Source organism: Abramis brama, assembly GCF_963993115.1.
Source record: "Abramis brama genome assembly, chromosome: 17".
Lineage (NCBI taxonomy): Eukaryota > Metazoa > Chordata > Actinopteri > Cypriniformes > Leuciscidae > Abramis > Abramis brama.
The window spans coordinates 23,583,185-23,602,062 of NC_139979.1; the positions used below are offsets into that span (position 1 = coordinate 23,583,185).

Below are 18,878 nucleotides of genomic sequence, written 5' to 3' on the forward strand. Positions count from 1 at the left end.
TTCAAAATATAAACTGTTTATTTGTTGTAGATGATATATAATTTTACATATCATAATAATCTTTCTTACACATAAAGGCACCATATATGGGTAAATCATACAGGAATTATTAAAAAAGTGAAAAAGTGCATGATATCAGTGGGATCTAATAAAAAAAATCTTTTTAACTTTTTCCGAATGTTTAAGTAGTTTTTGGGGACATCTATATATATGTTTGTTTTTAAGCAAAAACAAATGCTTCTAATCGGCTAATGGAATATGAATGCACAGAAGTTGGCTTGTATATTACATTACATATTTCTAAAGAAAGACAGTGGGAAGTAAAACCCACGTCCGCTGTTGAAACAAGATGAAATGGAGATGAAAAGATTGGCTGTTCTAACCTGCTTTCAAGTTTCATAAAAAATGAATAGAAAAACAGCTGTCTTGGGGACATGAGCCAAATATATGTGTAATAACAAAAAACAAAACAAAAATACATTTCAGCTGGAGTGGATAGAACATTTAAAAAAAAGTTTAAGCAACATTTAAACACTGAAAACCAGACAATGCTTAATTCACTCATTAGCATATTCAGCAATCAAGACTTACCTTGATTATCTTGATAATACAAATCATCTGTGGTCAAATCAGCTTTATATTTGCACATGCATAACTTTAATGCCATCACCATATTAAAAGCCCATGTGATACACAGAAAACATGGCAATACAAATGCAATTAAAGCGAGCTTTTGTTTCAAAAATACTAAAAATAAATCTATACAGTTGAAGGCATTTTTTTTTGCCTCAATCTCACAAAACATATCAAGAACATGATCAGGTCACATTTTTGCTGTAATTTGATCAAATAAATGCAGCCTTAGTGAACATAACAATCTTCTTTCAAAAAATAAAAATAACCTTACTGATCTCCAACTTTTGAACAGTAGTGTTATAGTGTAATATGGTGAAATGTGACCTGGACATGTTTTTGTGAGTTTTGTGCAATTAAAAGGAGAACTGAGAGAGAATATCCATGATTATGTCATCTCCATTAAATTTTTACAAAATTACAACCCAAACCCCAGCCACCCCACCAACCTTGTTCAGATGCAGCATATAAACTTTGACAGCACTAGAAAAAGCTTTGATGAAATACTGTATATACAAAATTCACGTAACATTTTAGTGTGAAATCTTGAGACACCTGGAAATATGACATGGTGTTAAACTGGAATACACTTCCACTCTCAAAGGAATCCACTGGAATTTAGTGGAAGGTTAAGATCTCTATTAATGCCCTGTTCTCCATTTTTCCTCCGATGGCCTCATGATGAAGAGCTCGTACCCTGCGAAAGGAACCTGTTCTCGATGTTATCTGCACAGTTAACCAAACACATGTCCTTTAATGTTTCTGTGAACATCTGGATGCGGTGATATGGCAAAACATTGTTCCCTCCTCCACTGCCACTGTCACTCCAAACCTTCAGCATCTGATAGTGGGCATCCTTGCAGTTCCGGTGGTCTTGTTCTGCCCTGTCAATGTTCTGCTCAGAAACACCAAGCCGACGTGCAAGTTCTTTAAATCGTCCGATAGGGACCTCATCCAGCACAAAATAGAAGAACTCGTGAACTAGAAGAGCGATAGCCAGAGAAAGAAATGGGGGAGAGAAAGACAACCGACATTAATAATCTTTAACCTTCATTACTCAAACAATTTGTGTGTAGAAACAAATACACACAGACATACTTTTGATCTCTCTTGGGACGCAGTCTGGGAGTTTTCTGTGCTGTTCTGGTTCGCATGGCAGATTTATAAAAGGAGCGCTCTCATTTATTTTGTCTGGTGGCACAGTGATAATAAATGTCTGTGGAAAACATAAAATAAACATAATTATTTAATAACATGCATAAAACAATCATTTCAGTCGTATCCAACTCTTGGAGATTCTATCTTCTGACATACGCGAGAAACTGTCCATGAATTTTCTTGGCGATTATTTTTTTACAACAGGGGTCTTCAATAAACAAATTGAAAAAATGCATTAAACAATATTCAGGATATTCAAAGTTAACTTCAACCAAAGCTAGAGTTAACAAATGGTTGAAAAAACAGCTAAATGGTTCATTGTCCCCACACATAACAAGTAAGGGATAATGTATAGCAAGGCGGTTGTTATAGAGAATAACAACCCCGACAGGCTGAACGGGACCCCGACGCGAAGCGGAGCCTGAAGGGGTTGTTATCATAGATATCACATATAAACGCTAGATGTCTTATGGCGCAGTCACTTCCGGCATCACCGTTCGGCCATCTTGTCACAGTGAAGCTGTGAATTAAGGTGAGTGATCAGCATGCACACAAATCCTCTTATCTCGCTGAAATCTTGACGGATTTACAAACGGTTTGGTTTCTTACAAACGTTATTAACGTGGCTATAATTCCGAATGCTTGAACATGTATGTTATAATTATTCATATGTATGCAGTGTATGTATGCAGTGTCATAACTACATCTCTGACGTTTATAACAAACCAAACCGTTTGAAAATCGGTAGAAAATTGAGCAAGTTATGGTTATTTAAAAGTACATGCACCATTAAACGAGTGAGCGAGCACACTGTGGCAAGATGGCCGCCACGTGCGGACGTCGACCTCCATTGGCCAGCAGCGCGCACGAGACATCTAGCGTTTATATATGATATCTATGGTTGTTATCTGTCTATGGTTGTTATTCGCTATACGCTGATTTCACGCAGCCGCCATTTTGAAATCGAAAGTGAGGCTCCGGTGGGAAGAACCCCGGAAGTAAAGATAAACAACAATGCCTTGGACTACCAACCTGAAGCTGCTGCCGCGATTTACACTATTGGATATTAATATCCAATATAGGATATGTATATAGTTCATTCCTGCTTCTTTTTTTACTTTCTGAATTATATATAAATAAAAAAAATATTTTATTTATAAATGAATTTCACTGTATATAGTCTAAAGTATGAAAGAAATGTATGTACAATTTTAGAATTGACACAACATCATTAAACACAACAATACGCCATCGCATTCACGACTCTCCTGTGATTAAAGGCGACACTTCCGGTTTTCTTCCCACCGGAGCCTCGCTTTCATTTCATTTTCGTTATTTCAAAATAACGGCTGCGTGAAATCAGCGTATAACAACCGCCTCGCTATACATTATCCCGCTTATTACATGGCTACCTACAAAATAAATAAATAATTTGACACAAATTATTGTTATAAAAAGGAGTTTATTGATTTAAAAACGATTGTATTGCTTCCGCTAAAGAAAATAGTCCGTTCCGCGTCCATAACAACGCTCTGTTTTTCATGGCAACGGTGTGTTATACTTCGCAGCGTCTGTTATCAAGAAATAACAGACCGCATTCTACATTGGAATTCAACCAAGCCATGTAATAAGTTAAGTTAAATCATGACAACTCTCGAAATAGTTTTAGCATGTTATTGAATATGGCAATGTTAATGTATTTGATGTCAACGCGGCTGCTGAGAGCACGTATGGACTTACTACTGCTAACAGATACACAGACACGTTGCTGAGAGCATGTAAGGTATATGCTGCTGCATAAATAGACATTGATCCTGTTGCAGATCTAGGCAGGCGGGGCTGGGGGAGGTGGAGGGTTTCAGAGCATCGTTACAGGACCCTACAGCAGAGCAAACACTGAACCACCAGACTATTGAAATGTTGAGCAAGCAATCTCATTGGCTGCAGGATCAGCAGAGGCCAATCAGATTACATGTAAAGGACAGATCAGCCAGCGCTCTCTAGAGTTTCATGACTGAACTAGATATTTATTGAAGTAAGATTAAAATGTAATCTTGGATAAATATTCTGAGCCCTGCTCTATCCATTCAGCAAGGGGTCTTGGGCTGAAAAAGTTCTATAACTTTATTTGATCAAGTATAAGAAAACATATTTTAAAGAAATTAATACTTTTATTTTGCAAAGATGCATTGAATTGATCAAAACAGAGAATGCACAAAAATGTTAAGCAGCACAACTGTTTTCAACATTGATGATAATAAGAAATGCTTCTTGATTTCTGAGGGATCATGTGACAATGAAGACTGAAGTTATTTTATTTATTTTTAAACTAACAAGCTATTTGAAAGTGTTATAACATTTCTCAATATTACTGTTTTTCTGTATTTTAAATAATACAGTAAAATAAGCCTCGGTGAGCAGAACCAGTTTAGCATTATTATATGTCATTATTTGTATTATGGGAAATTAGTTTGGTTAAGAGTCCAAAAGGAGGGACCTCGCGAAAAAGTATACGTATTAGTATATATCATCAAAACTGAATCATGTTCTGTGAAAACAGCACTACAGAAATTATGCGTTTAGCATCAAATGTGAATCATTCACACTGAGGAGATGAATGGTGTCATAGGTTAATCAAGAATTTTACCTGATCTTCAGGAGCAGCTGATGATGACTGCGTTGACAATGCACGATTCCTCTTCCTCTGAAGCCTGATGCCTTCATATAACATGAACACTCCCAATGCTACAACCGTGATACATGCACAAACGGGAACCAGTATTTGAGGTAATGTGCCTGAAAGGTCAATATGAAGAGAAACACACAATTAAATTCAACTCTTGTCTGAAGGCATGTTGTTTTTGGACCGCAGATACACTTTGCTTAGTCATGGCAGGGCAAATTCAAAAGAACATGAATGCTAAACGGGACTTCCCAAGATTACTCATGTTTTTCAGAGATTTCTGTCCTGGTTCTCTTTATCGCTACACTCTAAATTCATAGTTTGCCAAGAGTAGCCTGTTAGGCATCCACAATATGAGGAAAGCTAACAGACATCAACAACTCACTCATAGTTTCTGATGGACACACATTTTGAATGGATGTTGAGCAGTAGTACTCACCTGAAGGACTTGTTGGATGGATGGATTTAGCAGGGATTGGTGTGCTGGTTATGCACAAGTGTTTACACCATTTCCCACATCTATAGGGCGTAGAGAAAACTTTACTAAACATGTTGATTATTATGTTATTCAGTTACCTTAATTAGCCACTAAAATAATCTTCACGGGCTAATTCAATACACTTCAGTGTTTGCGAAGAGCAGCAACGACATGCAGGGAATACACTCTACATAAAATGTGATAACTTAAACAAGTGCCAGCAGGGCTGACGGGTACTTAAGGGTGACTCACTCAGTGCATGGCTTACAGGAGTTATTATCCTCAGCAGGGTAATGATTTTCTCTGCACGTACAGTTTGTATTCTGTTCCTCATTACCTGACAAAAATGGAAACATTAACCAATGGTATCCTACAATGTAAATATAATATTAATATTTAACTTTATTTAATTTATGAAGCTTAATTAAGCTTGAGGAACTTACATGCCCCAGTTGTAAACTGTCCAAGTCCACATTTCTTACAGGGAGAACATTCCCATTCAATGTCGTCTAATTTCTTCTTGTAATATCCATCCTTACACCCACATTTCCTATCGGTATCGTGTTTACATGGTGATATCTCCTTGGAATTGGCTGTGGATAAGTGACAGATGAGAGACATGTGAAAACATGGCAAAGATCACATGAATTGGTTATTGTGAAGTTTTTAACAATCATCCACTTACTGGGATACTTTCCTCCAAAAAAATAATGTTCATCCATACATTTATAACTTTCTTTCTTCTGTAGAACACAAAACAATATATATTTTTAAATCTATTTTTGTCAATACAATTAAAGTCAGTGGAGTCCAATGTCGTGTTGTACCCCATCGACAATCATTGTATGGACAAAACCTGTTAAAACATTTTTCAAAATATCTTGTGTGTTCCGCAGAAGAAAGAAAGTCATCCAGATTTGTAACGATGTGAGGTTGAGTAAATGATGACAGAATTTTCATTTTTGGGTGAAACTATCCTTACAAAACAAGAAATACAAAAAATGAAATGTATAATGGCATTCACGTTTTTTGCAAGTCTGGCATCTGAAGCAGTTTTTATTGTAGTTTGATTTCTCCAGGTAGGTTCCACTTTCACATTTCACACACTCTGACCTTTTATCCGGTTCAGGGCATTCCGCTTTCAACTTAAACCCTAAAGTAGGAAACGCGAGTAGAAAGGAGGAGAGAAAAAAAACATCAGTGGAAGCTGAACAAAAGATTTCTGTGGAAAACACACCCCGTTGCTACATTATCCAAATAACCTGTTTGAAATGCTAACAGATTTGCTCCATTATATGATTAATGTTCTTTTAACCAAACACATCACACATTTTAATGAAAGGACATAAACTGGACATAAAGAGCAATTCCATTGACACATTTCACATCTATAAACTAAAGCATTGAATTTTGCTTTACCTGGATGACATTTATCACAGCAGAATCCCTTCTTAGTCCAGTATAAATTTTCAGGACAATTTGTCCCGGCTCCACTAATTGCAGAATGTGATATTGTATATGATTGGCTGATTAGAATCTGTGGGGAACACAATATCACCTTTTGATATTTGTCAAAATGATTGACCTTTCATTTCAAACGTGGTGAATAAACCAGAAGTAATATCTCACGCAATTTCAAATAGCTCCTTTTTCACTCATCATCTGGTCAGATTGTGTCTTTATTGTGAGAATAAACGATTAAGATGACTGAATGGCTGTTTGGACAGTCTACTGCCTACAAATTTTAATACCAACAGCATGCCCGAATACATAATAACTGATTCAAAAATGTATATACAACATTGTTATCACAATGATGTTTGTTGCATTAGAGCATTAGAAAAAACATAAATTTTTTATAAAAAAAAAGAAAAAAAAAAAGATTCTTAACATTTAGATGTCCAGTCAAATAACGAGTTATGAAAGAGCCTTAATTTTGTTTGTTTTTTGTTTTTTTGAAGAATTAACTATATGTACAATATAAAGCAAGGGTAAGGGTTGACATTAAAACCTTGACATTAAGGTTAACATTAAAAAAACAAAACCTCATGGCTTCTACAGAAGCAAATATCATCACTTGAAAAATCTCATGCATGTCTTAAAAGGTTAATACATTATCATTAAAAATAAATTACGGAACCTGAACGTTGTACCCCATTCCATAGATAAAGTAACCAAATATTTAACCAATCAAAACAACCCTTAATGATAGTCAACTAACACTTTTGAAAATGACGGCTTACTGCAGAGTAAATTGCTTTGCAAATCCTGTCTTACCAGCAATAAAATGCACAACTGACATTTCCTCATGGCCGCTGTAGAGGGCGCTAAAGCAGCTTTTTACTTCACCAAACACACTGTCCGGACAGGGCGGAGGGTCGGAGGATGAAAGAAGGGGGAATAAATAAGTGCATGTAACAGTAAATAATTACCGAATTATTCATTTCATAACATCACATAGTCAAGACAATGCAAGAGTTATATGAACTCTTATTTCCTTGTTGGCCTATATCAAGCAGAGTATCATTACAGTAGCTTAACCTGTTGCGAAATAATGCCTAACGTTACATGAGAAACTTACAATCAGATATAAACCACACACAGTATCAAATACAGATGTCATTGTTAATGGCAGATGAGACCCCCACAGACATGTAGACTAGGCTACTAAACATTTCCCCCCCGTTTTAACCCTAAGGTACAGTCTCGACGCCCACACTTGCACTTGAGAGAGTCATACTAAAGATTGCCAGAGATTGAGAGATTTTACTGAGAACAACTTACCTCTCTACTCATGGCGATAGCAATGTTTTCCTTTATTATCCTCCCAAAAACTTTTGTATCATCCTTACTGTAGCAAATAACTACAGAAAAGCGTGTTAAAAACGTGAGATTTGTAAAGTATCACTACCGTCCATTTCTTCGGAGAAGGAAGGGCAGTCGTTAACTGGAAATGTTATGCGTCACACGATAGTCCGCTCCTCCTCGCGTGCCTATGCCCTATGGTGTTCTCAAGAAGGAATTCGAGCAGCGGGATGAAACCGAAAGTATGCTACTCTAAGTGAAGCTTCTATTATAACATTGAGAAAGGTACAGTCTTTACACAGTGATGGCGCCACACTGCAGAACACAAAATGTGCTAAACGTATTAAAGTATTAAAGCAAGCATTGCTATGTTGGGTAACAGTTTATTTTACAGTGTCCTTGTTATGTAGGCTACATGTAGGCTACCATAGTAATAAAAGTAAATTAGCCTATGCATAATTAGCCTACATCAACTAACCCTAATCCTACCCTATTGTAAGTAGCCTACATGTTGTAAATATTACTCAGTATTCCTTAAATATAGGCCTATAATTACACTGTAAGGTGCTGTTCACACAGAACGCGTTTTTCCATTCCAATGCGCTACTGTTCCATTGCTTTTCTATGTAAACACGCGCTAGACGGACGTGAACCGTTGCGCTCGCGCTGTGCGATTTTTGCAGCGTCTGGCGCAAACACGGCATTCTAAAAACGCGTAGTTTTAGTTAAACTTTTTTTTAAAAAACACACATCTTGAGACCTTGCGTTTTTCCCCATTCCACTGCCCGCATCTTGCATTTTTCAAACACATTCTGTGTGAACAAGCCCTAACAATGACACCTTCAAATAAAGTGTAACCCTATGTTGATGTCTTTTGTTGAGTGTTGGAGAATACACTTTATCTTATAGCCTAACACATAGTTTTTCTATCAAACTCTCTGTGCTACAAAACTAGAGTTAAAGAAAACTTAAGTTACCCAAAAATGAAACAGCCTAATGTCATGACTTTCTTCCTAAAAAAAATACATTTTTAAGAATGTTTTGGTATGTTGCAACTTGCATCCGGATTACTGAGTAAGTGATTTGAACTTGAAAACCAGGTCAGATTGAATCTTTCAAAATGGTTTTGTAAATAAGATCAACCAATTCATTGATAAGATCTGACACAAATGAGTCAGACATCGCTATAATTTGCTGGAATACACTGTGACTTTTACCCTGATTAGTCTGGACGAGTTAACTCCAGCTGCCGAAAGTTGGAGCCAGCCTGCAGATTTTGGCCAGTCAGAGTAGATTTCACAAAAGAATTGCATAAAAATGATGAGCTTCAGACTGTTCCATCCAGTGGGAGGATATCAAACATGTCTGATATTTTGAGCCAATTTTGGAAGTATGTGTATGATGTGCCTTTCTACTCTCATGAAGAGTCACGATAGGGCTTCAGAAAACTAGTCATGGAATGCTTTTATCATATTTTATGGTGGTTGTGAGGCCCTCTTTATGCTAGACTCTTTAGGCTAATGCATGCAAATAGGAGTAGTTCTTCAAAATGTCTCCTTTTGTGTTCCATGTAGGGAAGGAAGTTATGAGTTTGACCTGAGAGTGAGTAAATGATGACAGAATTCTCATTTATGAGCAAACTATCCCTTCAAGTAATGGCCCATTCTCATACCACTGCAGAGACTGCACATAAAAATACATACATGGCTTATGTACATGCTTTTTTGAATTGCACAACAAATGAGGAAATGTTTTCATAGCTCTCCCTGTTACAAGTTTTGTCTTTATTTATTTTTCTCTAGGTGGAATATGAGCTAATAAGGCTCTTAAACTGTTCACTTCTAGGTTGAGGAAAAAGTTAAAGACTTTCTTTTATAATAGCAGACAGAATGTTGCGCTTAGCTGCTGAGGCAAAGAAATAACTTCCTCACCTCCGAAACCACATCCTGTCTCCATTTCCCCTGTGACCTGCAGTGTAACCATGGAGATTGTAAAAATTGCCCACGGATTATTCTAGTGCAAAGACTAATTAACAAAAAGTACAAAACAAAACTTTGTTCTGCTACTTGTGTATTAAATTTATATGGCTTTTTATCTTCTTTAAAGGGGCTCTGTGTAGGTTTTTACTTAAAAAAATCTTTAAGATAGAGTTTTCAGTTTTCAGTGTACATGTATGAGCCAACCATGATGTAATAAAAAGAATGACACCTTGACTGTCCACCACGGTTGCCTCTATCAGCCTGTAGGCTCAATTGTGTGTGGAGGAGTCGGGCCCGAATCAGCGCGAAAATTCACAAAATGTGACGTAATGCGCGTTCTCGTCTACTTGGGCTTACATCCGTACGGCACGGCAGACATTATTAGTAAGCAGCGGCAATCGGTAGTGTTTTCAAATGGTGTTTTCTTACCTCAAACATTATGCTGGTGAATCTCGATGAGCCGTCAGTGGTTGCTGCGGCAACCCTGGTTGATGTGGTCGTACAAGCGTGTGCGCACCGAGAACGAGCATGAGACTGGCTGCAGTTCCTCTAACGGCCACTGGTGTCAGTAACTGTTAGAAATTTCAGAACCTATGCAATGCTCCTTTAAGTTTTGATATTTAATTTGCAATGCATAACCACATGGCTCAAATGGCAAGATCCTGCTGTTTCATTAGCTTGACCAACAAGGCCAATACTGCACCCGCAGGGTTTGCTGGCAGATTTAACAATTATTCTCATGTTAGAAATGGAGCTCGATCGCTTATATGATGAACAGATTGAATTTAGGCTCAGGATTCATATATTAGACAAATAGCCTAACTTAAGGCTGATTTATACTTCTGCGTCGGACCTACGCCGGAGCCTCTACGCTGTAGGCAACGCGTTGGTTTTCATTTATACTTCTGCGTCGTTGTCCACGTTCACGCGCGCAGAGGGAGCATGTGAAACCCGAGGGAGCGGTCCTAGCAGACCAATCACAGCGATTGCGTCCGTGTAGAGTTGACGCGTTGTTACATTTTTGGAGAGGTGCACGTCAGGGTACGCCGAAGGGTACGCGCGCTACACACAGCCTACGACGTAGCTACGGCGTAAGTTCGACGCAGAAGTATAAATTGGGCTTTAAACCTGCAGTCCGCAGTTTTTCCTCTTTGTCGCCATCTCTGTTCGAAATCTGCAATTGACCTATGGCTAAGCCACGCCCCCAAATGCGATGAGCCAATCACAGTGCACATAGCTAACCCATACACTGGGACATTCTCTGCTTCCACGTCCATTGAAATGCATTGCAGTTAGTCAGTTTTCATTCGTTTTTATATGTTTTTTCTTGTCATTTTAAGTTTAAAATGGTCAAACGGTGTGCATGGGGTACATTCAACTCCAACACTAGCTATCCTGAGAGGCTGGGCGACGGTGTGTATTTTTTACCCTTTCCCAAGCCACATTTCAACCGAGATAAGTGTCTGCTCTGGATTAAGTTATGCGGTAGACCACAACACCAACTAAACGGAATTAAACAAGGATGTCTACATCTGTTCTAAGGTAAGTAAACAACGTATTTGAACGTTATCTTTAACATCTCTAACATAACGTTAGCCTAGCTTCTAGCTGCGTAGCCAGACACAATGTTGTGTTTTACACAAATATAAGTAGGCTAAACACTTTGCAGTTGTAATGATGTCCTGTATGAACAAAATGGAGTATGTTTTTATGTTTCCACTGTTCGATCGCGCCCGCGCCTCTCTCTCTCTGATACACACACTCATCCAGCATTGCAATCTTGACATCGCAGCCTGTTCATTATGCTGCGTTCACACCAAACGCAAATAGAGCGTCAAATTCGCGCGTATCGCGTCTAGTTCGACGCTTGAACATTTTGAATCCATTCACGCGTCCAAAGCGAATAGGACGCGCGTATAAAGCGAGCGTTTGAAGCGAAATAGCACCAAACTATAACGTGTAAGTTACACTGTGACCTGTAAATCTTTGTCTGGAGCTGAAGCTTTTCATCGACCTTCTCAACAATGAAATTATTAATATAACCCTCCAATGTATAGTTAAGGCCCTTTTGGTGACTTCGAGATGATATATAATCTTTCTGTCTCCAAAAATCATCAATTGCCTCCTGTGAAATGTCTCCTACTGTGACAGCTACCGCTATAGCGCCTGTTACCGAATGTTGACTGTTTGTCCGAGTGAGTGGAGGGGGTGTGGCTTAGCCATAGGTCAATTGCAGTTATTCGCGGAATGATCAACTTTACGTGGGTTGAGACCAAGCGGCAACATTCTGATCTGAAAAATGAAGCCTACCCGGAAGTGCGAAAAACTGCAATACATCGGAAATCCGCTAGGGGCAGGTCCCAAAAGGGAGCAAATGTCCATAGCCCCCATGTTAAAATGTCCGTTTTCACAGCATAAATTCATGTTTTTACAGGTTGGTCCCATGGACTTTTATTGTATTTTTCGATAGCTTCCGAGTGCCTGTGTAATGCCACACCAGCAGAGGGAGCCCTCACCTGAGTACTGACTGTGTTCCACTCCCTCTGCTTCTTCTGCACTCATTTCCTGTTTGACTGCTATTTAACCAGAGACCATTCTTGTACTCATTGCGAAGTATTGCCAGTTATCTGCCTTACCGAGCGTTATTTCCTGTTTATCCTGCCTGTCTACTGTGTATGATTCTGCCTGGTTCTCTGTTTTTCGATTTTCTGGATTATCCCCTTTGTTTTGGTTGCCTGATCGGACTGATGTTTTTGCTTGGACCTATTGCCTGCCTACTCACTCTTGCCTTTTGGAATTCCCCTTTGTATGTTGAAAGATCTGACTGCTACCTTGGTTTTGACCCTCTGCCTGCCTCATCGTATTTGTTTGTGGAAACTGTCTTTAATAAACTTCTGCACATGGATTCTCACTCAGCCTCAGCGTCCTCGTTACAGAATACTTCGCCACCCATGAATCCAGCAGAAGTTTCGAACCTGCAAGCAGCATTCGCTTATCAAAGCAATATGTTAAAGGAATACCAGGAACAATTAACCAAGCTCCAATCAGTCAACGAACATCTAACACACTACATCCAATCACTTCCACAACCCACGCCAAGAACGGTAAGCTTTGCCCTTCCTGAAAAGTTTGATGGTACTGCTGAACAATGTAAAGGCTTTGTTCGTCAAATCAGACTGTACTTTGATCATCAAGGGGATAAATTTGAGTCAGAGGAAAAGAAATGTGCGTTCTTAATGACGCTGTTAACGGGGAGAGCTATCGACTGGGCTGCAGCAGTTTGGGACTCTGATTCACGGTTCAGATATTCAGTGGATTATTTCATCCAGCAACTCCGTGAAGTGTTTGAATACCCCGCCGGAGGCAAAGATGTGTCAACACAAATCATTAACATCACACAAGGTAACCGCACCGCTGCTGAATACGCTATTGAATTCAGAACACTTGCTGCACAGAGTGGTTGGAATGATATCGCTTTAAAGGCCATGTTTCACCGTAGTCTCAACACTGAACTGCAAACTGAACTAGCTTGTAAAGGAGAGAATTCCTCCTTTTCTGAATTTGTCACTCTTGCCATTAAAATTGATAACCTCATGAGACAGGCTCCGAAACGCAAGGGCAACAGGGGAAATCAGAGCAGTTCACAGATTCCAGTCACGATCGAGGCACGCCCTCACGACGAACCTATGCAACTCAACGTCTCCCGACTTTCTGAAGGGGAAAGGGAGAGGCGTCGACAACATCAGTTATGCTTTCACTGTGGTGAAGCAGGCCATCGCAGTCTAGGATGTCCACACAAATCCCAAGCTGTTCCCAGGGTAAATATTGAACATTTCTCCTTACTCAGTAACAAATAATTTACCTTACCTATTACTCTCAGGACTGACACATTGTCTCTTGAATTAACAGCGATGATTGACTCTGGAGCCGCTCTGAATCTGATTAATAAGGACATTGTCACAAAGTATAACATCCCCATTCAACCATGCACCCCACCTATCAAAATCAAGGCCATCGATGACACACTTATTGGAGAGGGGATCACTCATCAAACAAAAACTCTCACACTTAATGTCGGTTTGCTGCATCAAGAGTCTATCACACTGTATATTGTTGACTCTCCCAAATTCGAGATCATCCTGGGACATCCCTGGCTATCTATTCACGACCCTGACATTTCCTGGTATCATGGTGAGTTGACTCATTGGTCCACATTTTGTCTAGATCCCTGCCTTCCCACTAAACCCCAACCATGTCTCACAACCAGCATTGAAAGTCCAGATACCCTCAAGACTGTGAACATCCCCGCCTATTACTACAATCTTTCTGAAGTCTTTAGCAAAACCAAGGCCGCACAGCTTCCACCACACCGACCCTGGGACTGTGCTATCGATCTGCTTCCCAATGCCACTCCCAAAAGCAAAGTTTATCCTCTCTCCCGAACCGAAAGTCAAGCAATGGAAGAGTATATTGAAGAGGCTCTGAACTCAGGTTTTATTCGTCCATCTACATCGCCAGCAGCTGCAGGATTCTTCTTTGTTGAAAAGAAGGATGGAGGACTAAGACCCTGCATCGATTACAGAGGACTAAATAATGTGACTGTCAAATTTCGTTATCCCCTTCCTTTAGTACCCTCTGCCCTAGAACAGCTGCGGGAAGCCACCATTTTCACTAAACTGGACTTAAGAAGTGCCTACAACTTAATTAGAATAAAGGAGGGCGATGAGTGGAAAACTGCTTTTCTGACCACCAGGGGGCACTATGAGTACCAAGTTATGCCATATGGGATGGCCAACTCACCTGCCATCTTCCAATCATTCATCAATGAAATCTTCAAGGACCTTCTCAACCAGTTTGTGGTAGCCTATATTGATGACATTCTCATCTACTCTAAGTCTGAGGCAGAGCATATCAACCATGTTAAAGTAGTCCTCTCTCGATTACTCGAAAATCAGCTCTACGTCAAAGCAGAAAAATGTGAATTCCATGTTAATCAAACCTCGTTTCTAGGCTACCACATAAGTCACCATGGAGTAAAGATGGATGATTTAAAGGTTCAAGCAGTCACCGAATGGCCCCAACCCACAACAGTCAAGGAATTACAAAGATTCTTAGGCTTCGCAAACTTCTACAGACGCTTCATCCGCAACTACAGCACCATAGCGTCCCCCCTAACATCACTTCTAAAAGGTAAACCCACAAAACTCAGCTGGAATAAAGAAGCCACCAATGCCTTTATCACCCTGAAGGAAAGATTCACGTCTGCCCCCATTCTGAAACACCCAGACCCCAGTTTACCTTTTATAGTAGAAGTGGATGCCTCCGACTGTGGTATCGGGGCAGTACTCTCACAGAGACATGGTCAACCAGGCAAACTACATCCATGCGCATTCTTTTCCAGGAAACTAACCGCCACTGAACGGAATTATGATGTGGGGAACAAGGAACTGCTATCCATGAAGGCAGCCATCGAGGAGTGGCGACATTGGTTGGAGGGGGCGGTCCACCCATTTCAAATCATCACAGATCACAAAAATTTGGAGTATATCAAAAGCGCAAAACGTCTTAACCCACGTCAAGCTCGTTGGGCTCTATTCTTCACTCGCTTCCAGTTTACAGTAACCTATCGGCCCGGCAGTAAGAACTGTAAAGCAGATGCCCTCTCCAGACGATACGACCTTCCCACAAAACATCTCACTCCAGAACCCATCCTTCCTTACTCTGTCATCCTCGCTCCAGTTTCCAGGGACATCATGGAGGAATTACAAGAAGAACAACAACGTGAACCACCACCTGCTCACTGCCCTCATGACAAACAGTACGTACCACTATGTCTACGTCAACGTATCATGCAATGGATCCACACTTCCATTAGTGCAGACCACCCCGGTATTTCTCGCACTATTCGTCTGCTACAAAATTCATTTTGGTGGCCTGCAATGGCCAAAGAGGTCACCACTTATGTAAAGTCTTGTCAAGTCTGTGCCCAGTCTAAAACCCCTAAAGAATTACCCTCCGGTCTCCTACAACCACTACCCATCCCACAACGCCCATGGTCCCACCTATCCATAGACTTTGTCACTGATCTACCTCCCTCCGACAATTGTACCACTATTCTAGTCATTATAGACCGTTTCTCAAAATCCTGTCGCCTAATCCCATTAAAGGGACTACCTACCGCCATGGAAACAGCCCAAGCCCTGTTCCACCATGTCTTCAGAGTATATGGTCTCCCAGAAGATATTGTCAGCGATCGGGGCACACAATTCACTTCCCAGGTCTGGAGAGCTTTCTGCAAACAACTGGATATTAACGTTAGTCTCACGTCAGGATGTCATCCTCAAGCCAACGGCCAAGTTGAACGCCTCAATCAAGAAATCGGCAGATACCTACGAACCTACTGCAGTCGAGAGCAACATCGATGGTCTGAGTTTCTACCTTGGGCAGAATATGCTCAGAACTCTCTCACACACACATCCACTGGCCTGACCCCCTTTCAGTGCGTCCTGGGGTTCCAACCTCCCTTGTTCCCGTGGTCTGGCGAACCTTCCTCAGTCCCAGCAGTGGACGACTGGATTCAACGTAGCGAGAGGGTGTGGGACAGTGCACACGTCCGTCTCCAGCGGGCCGTGAGAACACAGGAGTTCCAGGCCAACAGACGACGTCGCCCACATCCTCCCTACCAACCAGGACAACGGGTCTGGCTCTCGACAAAGAACATCAAGTTACGGCTGCCAAGCAGGAAGCTCAGTCCAAGGTATGTTGGCCCTTTTAAGATTCTTAAGAGAATTAATGAGGTCACTTACCAATTGGAGCTTCCTGATAACTACCGAATCTCTCCCTCCTTCCATGTCTCCCTCCTCAAACCGGTCCACCCGAATGCTGACCCTGGCCATGAGACCCCAGAACCACCACCTCCATTGGACATTGATGGAACTCCTGCTTATCAAGTGAATGAGTTACTAGACTCACGACGAAGAGAGGGTCAGCTCCAATATCTGGTGGACTGGGAGGGCTATGGACCTGAGGAGAGATCGTGGGTAGCTGCCCGGGACATTTTGGATCCATCTCTCATCGAGGAATTTCATCGAGCCAGACCCGACCGACCAGCGCCACGACCACGGGGACGCCCACGTCGAGCTCCAGGAGTCGCTCCTAGAGGAGGGGGTTCTGTAATGCCAAACCAGCAGAGGGAGCCCTCACCTGAGTACTGACTGTGTTCCACTCCCTCTGCTTCTTCTGCACTCATTTCCTGTTTGACTGCTATTTAACCAGAGACCATTCTTGTACTCATTGCAAAGTATTGCCAGTTATCTGCCTTACCGAGCGTTATTTCCTGTTTATCCTGCCTGTCTACTGTGTATGATTCTGCCTGGTTCTCTGTTTTTCGATTTTCTGGATTATCCCCTTTGTTTTGGTTGCCTGATCGGACTGATGTTTTTGCTTGGACCTATTGCCTGCCTACTCACTCTTGCCTTTTGGAATTCCCCTTTGTATGTTGAAAGATCTGACTGCTACCTTGGTTTTGACCCTCTGCCTGCCTCATCGTATTTGTTTGTGGAAACTGTCTTTAATAAACTTCTGCACATGGATTCTCACTCAGCCTCAGCGTCCTCGTTACAGCCTGACAACTGTGAGGGGGGTGAATTTTTTTCTAACTCGTTAGTTTAGATCGTATTTAGATATAAAATGTATGACAATAAGGGCGTGGTTAACTTTGATTGACAGCTTGATTGACAGCTGACAAGGCAGCGCCACGGAGAATGACAACATAAGAAGCGCCATTTTTTAATACAGTTGACATATAATACTACTGTTTCTGTATCATGAAATGTAATTTTAAGAGTTTTTCAGGCAAGAATGTAGTTGTTTAAAGCTCAAATCTGTGGTTTATTTAAAGATTTATGAAAATTTTATCCAGTTGATCCAGCGATGACCGGGCGCTCGGCGCTCATGTACCCCGCCTGGAGCAACCTTTCCTCGGCTAGACGTTCTGAGGTTTGCCGTGGACTCTGGCGTCTCTGTAGTGGTTAAACATGAGATATAATTCGTCTTGTCTATATCTAATGGGCGATTTTTGGTCTTGTGAATCTATAATTTTTTCCCTGGGCAATCGTTTTGGCTGAGGGGAAGTTTCATAACTTTACAAGCTATTTAACTTTACCGTTGTATGGTTAGACTAGAGCGCTGACTTTGTATGTTTGACTGAATTGTTTGCTTTATTTGTATAGCTTCTTATACCTTTTACTTATACTTTTATAATGGCTAATATTGATAAAACTGAAATTTAACAAAAAGAGACTGGGTTGAGTTTTGTCATTTTAAATTTTAATACAACGAAGATGATCTGTAATGTTGTTTACTGCAAAATCTGTTGTTTAGTACAAATGCACATATTGCCTGGACCATAAAATGTTTAATATTTTTATATTATATTTCAAATGAAAAGAGGCAGGTTTGTGTTTTATATTTAGTTTTTTCATAAATAGGCAAACGTTATGTGCGGTTGAATATAATCAATATGCGTTGCCTGAACCACATTTGTGTGGCTATAATGTTTAAGATTTCTTTAAATGAAAACGAAAAGAGTTAGTATGGTGTTTTATAACATATTTCGTTGCCTAAAATATACACAGAGATAACCGGAGTAGCAGAGCGAGCTGAGTGACGCGCGCTGCGTCAGAAGGTGGGCGGGGTTAGGATTTCCCAAGATTTTCCAAGATGGCGCCGCCCATACCCCCCATAAACGGCTTCAAACCCGTTCTTCAGAAAGTCTATGGGTGACGTCACAGACGCTTTGTCCATATTTTTTACAGTCTATGGTTGTGACTTGGCACGGCACAGGATGAATCCAATGTTTTGAGGAGAATGTGCGGCTGTCAGTCACCGCGCCGGTGTGGATACTGTCATTCGCAATCACAGATTCTACTTTGTAGCAACAATGACATCAGGCCAGCTGTTTTTCAAATTAAGTGAATCATGAGGGTGTCGAACACATCGTCTTTGTCCTTAGGGAAGCAGCTCTGGTTAATTATTCCCCACGGGGTAATTTTCCAGCGCCCGTGTGGCTGGGGTTCCCCCCCAGTTCAGCGTGAACTTCCTGTGACTTTACAGCCTCGTGACATTCCAACACACACACACA

At 40.7% G+C, this 18,878-nt stretch overlaps 2 protein-coding genes across 5 annotated transcripts in view; one reads left to right on the plus strand and one right to left on the minus strand.

Moving 5' to 3' along the window:
- On the minus strand, nt 1–8,093 carry tnfrsf1a (tumor necrosis factor receptor superfamily, member 1a). The gene is made up of 10 exons (XM_084088820.1): nt 7,737–8,093; nt 7,230–7,309; nt 6,372–6,489; nt 5,977–6,105; nt 5,396–5,545; nt 5,205–5,289; nt 4,914–4,993; nt 4,439–4,587; nt 1,732–1,849; nt 1–1,614 (listed from the first exon to the last, which is right to left on the minus strand). The coding sequence occupies exons 2-10, from the start codon at nt 7,260–7,262 to the stop codon at nt 1,310–1,312; spliced, it is 1,167 nt and encodes a 388-aa protein (XP_083944946.1). The 5' UTR covers nt 7,263–7,309; nt 7,737–8,093; the 3' UTR covers nt 1–1,309.
- LOC311067164 (tumor necrosis factor receptor superfamily member 14) overlaps nt 7,920–18,878 on the plus strand; it is a 23,537-nt gene continuing 12,578 nt past the window's right edge. Inside the window, exon 1 of one of the 4 annotated variants that reach the window (XM_084088828.1) lies at nt 7,920–8,042. The gene's annotated coding sequence lies outside the window, so the exon portion shown is untranslated. The remainder of the gene's footprint in view (nt 8,043–18,878) is intronic. The other 3 variants (XM_084088827.1, XM_084088824.1, XM_084088825.1) reach the window with 3 other exon arrangements.